The sequence below is a fragment of the Polypterus senegalus genome, chromosome 2 (assembly GCF_016835505.1).
Source record: "Polypterus senegalus isolate Bchr_013 chromosome 2, ASM1683550v1, whole genome shotgun sequence".
In the NCBI taxonomy this organism is placed as follows: Eukaryota; Metazoa; Chordata; class Cladistia; order Polypteriformes; family Polypteridae; genus Polypterus; species Polypterus senegalus.
The window spans coordinates 1,047,115-1,058,536 of record NC_053155.1 but is presented as its reverse complement, the minus strand read 5'-3'; the positions used below and the strand labels follow the sequence as shown (position 1 = coordinate 1,058,536).

The following is an 11,422-nucleotide window of genomic DNA, read 5'->3' as shown; positions in this document are numbered from 1 at the left end:
TTGGCCGCAAATTCTACAAGCACACGCCGTCTTTATTTCTTCTTGATTTCTGAATTCCTTTCTCACCGTTTTCTGTTCCTCTTCTTACAGCGCCGTATGCTGCGACGGGCGCCGGCTAGTTTTAGAATAAGCTCTTAAAGCACTGAGGAAGCAGATTCTCTCCCCATTTACTTCTCCATTTATCTTTATTCATTTATTAATTTATCTATGTACTTATTTTGACTCACTTTAAGTTTTATTCTGCTGCCCATGCTCTCTTTCTCAGGGGTGGAGGTTGATTTGTTTTCAATCCTATTCTTGTAAAATTGATTTATTTGTATGAAATATCGTGCGATTTCAATAAAATCAATCAAATTAACCACAACTGGGTGCTTTTACGACCTGCTGCTTTAGAACTCATCCAAGACCTCCTCTCTACGCCGAGGACCCTACTGATTCTGCTGTTTTAAATTAGATGGACGCGGCCACTCTCAAGATTCTCAAACCGCCATTCAGACTAAACGCCAGGTTTGTTATAAGCCAAGCACTGAAGCACAGCATCACCACCATGAAGAACGGGGTGGCGACATCAGGCACTGGGGATGTTTCTCTGCAGCAGACCCAGAAGGTTTATGATGGCAGACAGAAAAATAAATACAGCAAAATACAAAGAAATCCTGCAGGAAAACCTGAGCCATGAGAGAAGATTTGATTATCAAGAAAGACAACTACTGGCAGCAATGAGCCAAAACTACACAGCAATGGCTTCAGAACAGCAATGTCCATAGCCAGGAGTGGCCACGTCAGAGTCCAGACCTCAAGTCACTTGACAACTTGTGGCTGGACATGAAGAGACTGATCACTCACAATCTAACTCTGAGTGGACAGAAAGTTCACAAATATCAAAAATGGCAGCAAGTGAAAGTTAATGGAGCAACTCAAATATGTAAAGTGTGACATATCAGCTAGCACAGAGACGTTCATTCACTCAAAGTCAGGACAGAAATAAGGACACTGGTAAAGGAAGTCAAACAGACTTTATTAAGCAATTCAGATTTAATATGTACAAAGTATCAGAGAGTACAGCATCTCAAGTTAAGAATACAACAAAACACAGCAATGCAAGATAAATTATCAGTTAGATCAAATGTATTAAATTAAATTAAATGTATCAAATTAGAACAAATCTAATCAAGATCAATGCAACATGAGATGGGCCCCTAGAACAAATCTTCAAAAGTGTAAATATATACTAGATGATAAAATAAAAACTACTGAAGATCAAAGTATAAAGAGAATTAAAATTATAGAGTTCAGCAAACGCGACATAAGAAAAAAAAAATCAGTAAGAATAAAATTCAAATTATCAACTCAAGAGACAGAGTGGAATGAGAAATGTCACTCTTAAAAAGTCCAATCATCAGCAGTTGGCTTAAGAGAGTCCATAAGTGATAAAACTTGTGTTAAGACTCGGACATTAATAACACAGAATAGACGTCATGTCATGTGGTACTAAACGCTCTTCACGATGGCAGCTCTGATTCAGATAAATGCTCAGTGATGTTCAGTTTTTGCTCCCTTCCAGATGTTCTCCATTTTTGTATGTTTGTCATAACGAATGGCTTCAGATCTTTAGACTAAATGTAATATTCGATGACAGGAATCAGAGTAAACGTATCACACCATTTATAAGTTGCTGCCTGCCTAAGATATTGAAGTAATAAAGTAACCCCACAGCTGTAGCGCCATGTGTAAGAGAATTGTCTCTTTAGTGAGTCACACAAACAGCTGATCAAAGATCACTGATTAAAGACACAGCCAGCCTTACTGAATCTAAACCTCTCCATATGTTGTCACTTGCCGTGACAGTGAAGAAACACTCAAAGACCCTAAGGGTTCTAGAAGGTCACTGAGTCTGTGAGATCAAAGCAAATCTCAGATGAGATGAAGAAAATGCAGCAAGTGAAATCAGGAAAGTGATAGCCATTGCTAAGGCTCTGTGACTCCACGTCTGCACACAACAGTGACAGCCATCATCTCAAAAACATTCAGAAAAGAGCAACATCTTCATAGGAAGAGCTGGCCTGCCAACAGGGGGCAGCAATGAGGAGTCCAGAAGAAACACCCAAAGAGTTTCAGAGCCTCGTCAAACTGCTAACTTGTACTAACAGAAGTGCCGACATGAACAGTTGATGCTCATGAAAGTCTGATCTCAAATTATAAATCACAGAGTGTTTAGTTCTTATTACTGCTGCTAAAGTTACACCAGCCAAGCACTGAGACTCTGATCTGCAATGACACCTTCACATCGGTCACTGAGGTGTTGGATTAATAACTTTGATCATTGAATAAAGAAAGCAGTGATTTAAAAACTCTATTGTGTCTTTCCTCAGGTCTCCTTTTTCTAATATTTCATTTCTCTAAAGGTCAGAGGTCATGCATTGTGTAAAATATGTAAAAACAGAACATACTAGGAAGGGGGTAAATACTTTATCACGTCACTCAAGACACACACAGGTTGGTGACGTATCTTCATTTTACTAAATGCTGAAAGGACTTGAATGTGTTGCTTGTTACACAAATATAAAATAGTTTTATAAAACTCAGAACTGTGCATTTCTTCTCATATGTAAATGAAGCTTTATCATTTCATCAGTTATCTATAATCACCATGTGCAAGTTCAGGGTCCGGGGGTCTATTTAGTCAGAACTGAGAAGAAGTCACAGACCAACACTGACATTACAATAAGATGGCAGCTTTCATTTCCCCCAGTCCTGTATGTAGAGTATGTTGTCACTCACTACCTCTGTCACCTACATGACAAAGTGACGTGAACGTCTGGACTCGGCTCAGACTAGCAGCTCTGTGATTTACTGATGAAGTGATCCTTACGATTACAGAAGACAGCGGCTCTGGCAGGTGACTGGAACTCTTGATAGAAGTTTAAATACGAAGAGGAAACGCAGCGGACTCACAGATCCATTGTGAAGGATATTCACAGTTGTAGTTTAACACCTTGAAGTACAGCATGTTTATCACAAACACTCTTCTTTGTCGTCATCGCTGGCTCTGAAACACAAGAGGAGCTGTCAGTCTTTCTCCTCACCTCACTGACCTCGTAGGCTCACAAACATCACCTGACTTCAGACATTAAACAGATGAAAGGCCACCAGAGGATTGTAAGTCAGCAGTGTGGCTAATAAACTGAAATTCAATACTCACTGTACACGGGCAGGCTGGGCCTCACTTAGCCATGGTGGGTGAATTAAACTAAATTATAAAGGACACTCATAATAGAAACCATACTGGACGATGACCCCCCACACCCACCCCACCCTGAGTCAGGGTCGTCATTGTTGAAGATCTCAGCTGACAAACTCTTCATTCGTGTATTCTCATTCAAATGACACAACTCGACTTTTAAAGATATATATAAGGTCCTGTATATTAGCACAGAGCTCTCTGAACATTAGCAGACACACTTTTGATGGTTTCTTAGATATTCCACTACATAAAATTAGTAATGCTGGGTTCAAAAACCACTTAATCTTTGTAAAATGAATGAATACGTCAAAGCCTTCATTGTGATTTGTGTAACTTGACCGTTTTTTCCGTGTTGATTGGCGTGACTTTGAGGCTGACGTCTAGAAATGCTGCCATTGCTTCCTGCTTTCTGCCTGAATACACTTCTGCTAATCTGCAGTAGCCGTCCTCAGACACACGACTCACTAGTTCACTTTATCAGGCCTCTGATGATTCTGAAGACTCGGCCTTTCTATTCTACTAAAGCCTCATGGCCTCGTTAGCCTTTATTACAGAGTGCCAACTGCTCTTCTCTGTGCGGCCATCAGTGCTGTGGTGTCTCTTGTGACCCTTAACCTGCTGATGACCTCATTTAAGAGCTCAGTAGACACTACGGCTCAACATCTGACCTAAACTAATACATACAAATACCATTTAACAATTTAACATTTGCTGACAATTCAGTTTATAAATGAAGACATTTGAACACGTCACCTAAAAGAACCAGTGGTCCCTCCATTGTCTAAACCCACTTCATCCTGAACAGGCCAAGGCAGGAACAATCCCTGAACAGGGAGCCAGTCCATCGCGGCAGAGAGACACACACTCCAGGGCCAATTTAGCATCGCCAATCCACTGAATGTGTGTGTCTGTGGAGCACCAGGAGGAAACCCACGCAGACATGGAGAGAACATGTGAACTCAAACACAGGGAGGACCGGGGTACCCTTGTCATCTTACAGCGGTGTGGCAGTGCTACCAGTGTGCCACCCAAAAGAAAGAACCAAACCTGTGTAACTACATCTATGAGGACATGAGAGTGAAGCCTTCTGTTACTAGCAGATGAAACACCATCACTACACGTGACAGACACATGCTGATGACAGCCCACCTGTGTCTGTCATCGTTCATCTGCTGTCACATTTCATGTCTTGTGTTGGACTCCTCGTCTCTTCTTGGTATTGAACTGTTCTCACTGCTCTATGGGATACGTGGATTGTGAAGAGTGCACATGATAATAACATGAACTAAAACTTGACAAGTCATCATATTGTACTCACACCATTAATAAGACATGAAGATGAATTTGGGGTAGCGTGATGAAGCTCTGCCCAAGTGTATGGTACCTGGCTATTTCAGAGTTTGGCTGCCCTGTGCCAGTCTGGCTTTTGGGCTCTTTCTTGTGTGGATGGTGTGCAACTCCCTCAGTTGGATACTGCAGGCAGGAATAGAGTTGTGTGGATGAGTGGACTCTTTATGACCAACAACATCCCATAATCTGCCTATTATATGTCAGCTATCACACCCGCAGTAGTCCACTTTGTGTCCATTCACACTCCTACCTCAGCCAGCCGCTCCTCACTGTCCCTGTGTCACCCTGTGGCCTCGTGGCACCTCAGCCGGGTGTTTAAGTTCAGAGATGACATTCTCACTTATTTACTTGTAGTTTGGTTTACTGCACTGCACAGCGTTTGTCATTTGTAACATATTTCATTATTGACTTCAGAGCTCTGAGAAACGACATTCATGACTACATGTGTAAGGCCAGCAGTACTGGCAGGATTAGGGAAAGGAGTCGGTAAACGTGAAGTCAGCAGTCACCGGCCATATTTATGTGATATTTATACAAAAATAAATAGACCTCCTATGACGAACCCCTCCTCGAACCGCCACCTTATTGTGGTGGAGGGGTTTGTGAGTCCCAATGGTCCTAGGAGCTCTGTTGTCCGGGGCTTTATGCCCTGGTAGGGCCACCCAAGGCAAACTGGTCCTAGGTGAGGGATGAGACAAAGAGCGGTTCAATAGACCGCCTATGACAAATAAAAAATTTGGACGGCGTTATCCCTCACCCGGATGCGGGTCACCGGGGCCGCCCTTTGGAGCCAGGCCTGGAGGTGGGGCTTGATGGCGAGCGCATGGTAGCTGGGCCTGCACCCATGGGGCTCGGCCGGGCACAGCCCGAAGAGGGAACGTGGGTCTCCCTTCTCATGGGCTCACCACCTATGGGAGGGGCCAAGGAGGTCAGGTGCAGTGTGAGTTGGGTGGTGGCGAGGCGGGACCTTGGTGGTCTGATCCTTGGCTACAGAAACTGGCTCTTGGGACGTGGAATGTCACCTCTCTGAAGGGAAGGAGCCTGAGCTAGTGCGCGAGGTCGAGAGGTTCCGGCTAGATATAGTCGGGCTCACCGCGACGCACAGCTTGGACTCTGGAACCAATCTCCTTGAGAGGGGCTGGACTCTCTACCACTCTGGAGTTGCCACCGGTGAGAGGTGCCGAGCAGGTGTGGGCATACTTATTGCCCCCCGACTTGGAGCCTGTGCATTGGGGTTTACCCCGGTGGACGAGAGGGTGGCCTCCCTCCGCCTTCGGGTGGGGGGAAGGGTCCTGACTGTTGTTTGTGCGTATGCGCCGAACGGCAGTTTGGAGTATCCACCCTTTTGGAGTCTCTGGAGGGGTGCTAGAGGGCATACCTTCTGGGATTCCCTCGTTTTGCTGGGAGACTTCAATGCTCACGTGGGCAATGACAGTGAGACCTGGAAGGGCGTGATTGGGAGGAATGGCCCCCCCGATCTGAACCCGAGCGGTGTTTTGTTATTGGACTTCTGTGCTCGTCACGGATTGTCCATAACGAACACCATGTTCAAGCATAAGGGTGTTCATATGTGCACTTGGCACCAGGACACCCTAGGCCTCAGGTCGATGATCGACTTTGTGGTCGTGTCGTCGGACTTGCGCCATATGTCTTGGACACTCGGGTGAAGAGAGGGGCGGAGCTGTCAACTGATCACCACCTGGTGGTGAGTTGGCCGATGGTGGGGAAGATGCGGTCAGACCTGGTAGGCCCAAACGTGTTGTGAGGGTCTGCTGGGAACGGCTGGCAGAGTCCCCTGTCAGAAGTAGCTTCAACTCCCACCTCCGGCAGAACTTCAACCACGTCCCGAGGGAGGTGGGGACATTGAGTTCGAATGGGCCATGTTCCGTGCCTCTATTGTTGAGGCGGCTGACCGGAGCTGTGGCCGCAAGGTGGTCGGTGCCTGTCGTGGTGGCAATCCCGAACCCGTTGGTGGACACCGGCGAGAGGGATGCCGTCAAGCTGAAGAAGGAGTCCTATAGGACTTTTTGTCCTGTGGGTCTCTGGAGGCAGCTGATAGGTACCGACAGGCCAAGCGAATCTGGCTTGGTTGTTGCTGAGGCAAAACTCGGGCATGGGAGGAGTTTGGAGAGGCCATGGAGAACGACTTTCGGACGGCTTCGAGGAGATTCTGGTCCACCGTCCGGCGTCTCAGGAGGGGGAAGCAGTGCAGTGTCAACACCGTATATGGTGGGGATGGTGCGCTGCTGACCTCGACTCAGGACGTTGTGGGTCGGTGGGGGAGTACTTCGAAGACCTCCTCAATCCCACTAACATGCCTTCCAATGAGGAAGCAGAGCCTGGGGACTCTGAGGTGGGCTCTCCCATCTCTGGGACTGAAGTCACCGAGGTGGTCAAAAAACTCCTTGGTGGCAGGGCCCCGGGGTGGATGAGATCGCCGGAGTTCCTTAAGGCTCTGGATGTTGTAGGACTGTCTTGGTTGACACGCCTCTGCAACATCGCATGGACATCGGGACAGTGCCTCTGGATTGGCAGACCGGGTGGTGGTCCCCTCTTTAAAAAGGGGGACCGGAGGGTGTGTTCCAACTATAGAGGGATCACACTCCTCAGCCTCCCTGGAAAAGTCTATTCGGGGGTTCTGGAGAGGAGGGTCCGTCGGATAGTCGAACCTCGGATTCAGGAGGAACAGTGTGGTTTTCGCCCTGGTCGCGGAACAGTGGACCAGCTCTTCACCCTTAGCAGAGTCCTGGAGGGTGCATGGGAGTTTGCCCAACCAGTCTACATGTGTTTTGTGGACTTGGAAAAGGCGTTCAACCGTGTCCCTCGGGAATCCTGTGGGGGGTGCTCCGGGAGTATGGGGTACCGGACCCCCTGATAAGAGCTGTTCGGTCTCTGTACAACCGGTGTCAGAGCTTGGTCCGCATTGCCGGCAGTAAGTCGAGCCCGTTTCCAGTGAGAGTTGGACTCCGCCAGGGCTGCCCTTTGTCACGATTCTGTTCATAACTTTTATGGACAGAATTTCTAGGCGCAGCCAGGGTGTTGAAGGGGTCCAGTTTGGTGGACTCAGGATTAGGTCACTGCTTTTTGCAGATGTTGTTGTCCTGTTTGCTTCATCAGGCCGTGATCTTCAGCTCTCTCTGGATCGGTTCGCAGCTGAGTGTGAAGCGGCTGGGGTGAGAATCAGCACCTCCAAATCCGAGAGCATGGTCCTCAGCGGAAAAGGGTGGAGTGCCCTCTCAGGGTTGGGGGAGAGATCCTGCCCCAAGTGGAGGAGTTCAAGTATCTCGGGGTCTTGTTCACGAGTGAGGGACGAAAGAAGCGTGAGATTGACAGGCGGATCGGTGTGCGTCCACAGTGATGCGGGCTCTGCATCGGTCTGTCGTGGTGAAAAAGGAGCTGAGCCGTAAGAAAAAGCTCTCAATTTACCAGTCGATCTACGCTCCTACCCTCACCTATGGTCATGAGCTATGGGTAGTGACCGAAAGAACGAGATCGCGAATACAAGCGGCTGAAATGAGTTTCCTCCGCAGGGTGTCTGGGCTTTCTCTTAAAGATAGGGTGAGAAGCTCAGAGTAGAGCTGCTGCTCCTCCGCATCGAGAGGAGTCAGATGAGGTGGCTCGGGCATCTGATCAGGATGCCTCCTGGACGCCTCCCTGGTGAGGTGTTCTGGGCACGAACAACCGGGAGGAGGCCCCGGGGAAGACCCAGGACACGCTGGAAGGACTATGTCTCTCCTGGAAGAGCTAGAAGAAGTGTCCGGGGGAGAGGGAAGTCTGGGCATCTCTGCTCTGCTTAACTACAAAGAGGACTATTTCATTTATGTTAGGTAGAATGCACAGAGGGGACAGGGCGGTCCCTTGGCCTGGAAACCCTGCAGATTTTATTTTTTTCTCCAGCCGACTGGAGTTTTTTTTTTTGTTTTTTCTGTCCTCCCTGGCCATCGGACCTTACTTCTTTTCTATGTTAACTAATGTTGTCTTATTTTAATTTCTTATATTGTCTTTTATTTTTCTTTTCTTCATTATGTAAAGCACTTTGAGCTACTTTTTGTATGAAAATGTGCTATATAAATAAATGTTGTTGTTGTTGCTCAAGCTGCTGCCCCCGCGACCCGACCTCGGATAAGCAGAAGAGGATGGATGGGTGGATGGATGGATTTATACAAAAATGCTTTGTGATTCAGTAATGTCAGAAAGGCACAAATTATTGTGATGTCCGTTCATCTGTTTTTTGTTATCAAATAAGACAGCAGACAGTGTGTTTGTCACCTCTAATGACAGTAAAGTGTCATCTGTAGGTCACCCCCTTTCTGCTCCTGCCTAATACGGTTTTGGAGCTCATTTAGTCAAAGTGAGACGTCTCGAGTGAAAGGAGTCTTCTTACCTCTTGGACTTCACAGGTTCAGCGCCCATCCTGGTAGTTGTTTTCTTTACTGATGTTGTATCGGCCAATCCAAAAATTACCTTGAGCTTTACGTTTTATAAAGTCCTGATAATAAAAAATGAAATGAAGAAGTTGATGTACAGTTGAACTTGCATGTGTCTTTATTGTATTGAATTGTCTTCTCTTAGTCACAATCATTAAAACACATTTTACCTTCTTTTATTTCTTTAATATATACTGGGCTTGAGTCTCCACTTATAAATGTAACAAACAGACAAAACTCTCAGTGTGTCACCTGATTTTATAATAAACTGAGCTATTGTGTCACTTCTTGTGTCACTTGAGCAGATGGCAGTGATGTCCAACACTAACAATGTGTCAGTGTGCTAATAGAGATACTGGATACTAGTATCTACTATCCCTGGGGGAAATCTCACAAAAACCCCTGCACCTCAATGGAAATCAACCAATGATAGAATCTGCAGACATTTGTACTGATTTGGGTCTTAACAGGGGCCTGTCACCTCAGAAGGGCATTTCAGTGGCATTCTGTGTTTTATTTGGAGCGACGCAATGGTCACCTGGTGATTTTCATGAAAAAATGATGAGCAAATCTTAAATTGCTTTATATACTAATTGACTAACTCATCACCAGTGACCCTTTTGTCCATTGCGTATCTCCCAGACATCCAACCAAAAACCAGAAATGCATGTAAACGTAATGTAGAAATGGCAACTCTAAGAGCTTCTGGAGCCAAGAAAGAAGAAACAGCAATCTAGGATTGACAGCACGTCTGATGACGTCAGTTGTAGCAAATGAAGAAAGACGTAAAGAGTCCTCTGAGAGAATCTTTACTTTCTCACACAGTCAGCACTAAACAAAGGGTCACTGAGACTTTGATTAAAATGGCAGTCGCTCTGAGCCTTTGAAATGAGTTGACTGACTCTTCAGTTCTATTGGAGGAATCTGCTAAAGAAAGACATTCCTGCTGTAATAACATAGTGAGCTGACTGCACTTCATCTTAGGTCTTCTGGGATTGTTCTTGAGATGCACTTTCAAAGTGTTTTATTTTTAATGCTCCTGTCCTGACAGTTTAACTTACAGTATACAGTTTGAAGACAGTCATTTTAAATCCACCTGCGTAAAATTACATACCTGCTCCTCTAAAGTTTCTATATTCACTAGTCGTCCACGTCTTGTCTCGCACCAATCACGGCTCGCCTTCCAGGTCAGTATATTAGTGGAGATGAAGTAACACTTGGATCTGAAGGGGACCCAGCCTGGTTTACATAGAGAGCAAGTGTTATCTGTGGAAAACGAAACAAAAGAGCAAATGAAAAATGAGGGATAAGATGAGCAAGGAGCCCCCAGTCTACTAACCCTGCAGCAAAGCACTCACCGGGAGACGTGTTTGTACCATCACAGTAGATTTCCTTCAAAACACTGAACTCCTTGGTCACTTCATCAAGTTTCTCATTCAGAGTTACGTACTGAGACTGCAGGGAATCGTGGCTTTGTTGAAGATTACTGTAGTTTGTTTCAGATTCAGACTTGAGCATATCTTGACTGCTCTTTAGTTCAGTGTAGTTTGTTTCAGATTCAGACTTGACTTCTCTTTAGTTCAGTGTATCTTGACTGAGCATATCTTGACTCTTTAGTTCAGTGTAGTTTGTTTCAGATTCAGACTTGAGCATATCTTGACTTCTCTTTAGTTCAGTGTAGTTTGTTTCAGATTCAGACTTTAGCATATCTTGACTGCTCTTTAGTTCAGTGTAGTTTGTTTCAGATTCAGACTTGAGCATATCTTGACTTCTCTTTAGTTCAGTGTAGTTTGTTTCAGATTCAGACTTTAGCATATCTTGACTTCTCTTTAGTTCAGTGTAGTTTGTTTCAGATTCAGATTCAGACTGCTCTTTAGTTTGTAGCAGATTCTTGACTTGACTTCTCTTTAGTTCTTTAGTTAGCATCTTGTGTAGTTTGTTTCAGTTTGTTTCAGATTCAGACTTGAGCATATCTTGACTTCTCTTTAGTTCAGTGTAGTTTATTAGTCACTGTAGTTAGGTCAGATCGATGAGCATATCTTATGTCTATTCAAGTTACAGATCAGATTAGTATCTTATGACTTAGGAACCATGTGATCATAGTGTCTAGATATATCTTAGCATGCAGTATTGCTACTTGCATACTTACTAGCTCTAGGTCAGTGTGTAGACAGATCAGCTCTAGCTTCTATCACTGCATTTTAGTTCAGTTAGATGCCTTGTTGATCAGATGCATATTACTTACCGTACATTTGTATCAGTGTATTGTCAGAGCTAACAGTTCAGCTTAATTTGACAGACTCAACTGGATTGACAGACTCAGTGAGTTTAAGTTCGATGATTTGATTGTCCTCTATCTGAGTGCTGCCAGACAGCACATGTAGGTGCATCACTAGATGCA

General features: G+C 45.4%; 1 protein-coding gene across 1 annotated transcript; it reads right to left on the bottom strand.

Annotated features, from left to right (window-relative positions):
* Nucleotides 1-2,013: 2,013 nt before the first annotated feature.
* On the bottom strand, nt 2,014-11,024 carry LOC120521124 (low affinity immunoglobulin epsilon Fc receptor-like). Its single transcript, XM_039742964.1, has 6 exons — nt 10,977-11,024; nt 10,659-10,874; nt 10,380-10,577; nt 10,136-10,287; nt 8,979-9,083; nt 2,014-3,049 (listed from the first exon to the last, which is right to left on the bottom strand). Exons 1-5 carry the CDS (start codon nt 10,990-10,992, stop codon nt 8,997-8,999), a joined length of 669 nt encoding a protein of 222 aa, XP_039598898.1. The 5' UTR covers nt 10,993-11,024; the 3' UTR covers nt 2,014-3,049; nt 8,979-8,996.
* Nucleotides 11,025-11,422: the final 398 nt, after the last annotated feature.

What these genes read in the sequence shown, in the direction of transcription:
- LOC120521124 (XM_039742964.1), bottom strand. An exon ending in AGATATGCTCAAGTCTGAAT is followed by an intron (nt 10,578 to 10,658) that starts CTGAAACAAACT and finishes TCAAGTCTGAAT; the next exon opens with CTGAAACAAACTACACTGAA. An exon ending in TGGTACAAACACGTCTCCCG is followed by an intron (nt 10,288 to 10,379) that starts GTGAGTGCTTTG and finishes CGTTTTCCACAG; the next exon opens with ATAACACTTGCTCTCTATGT.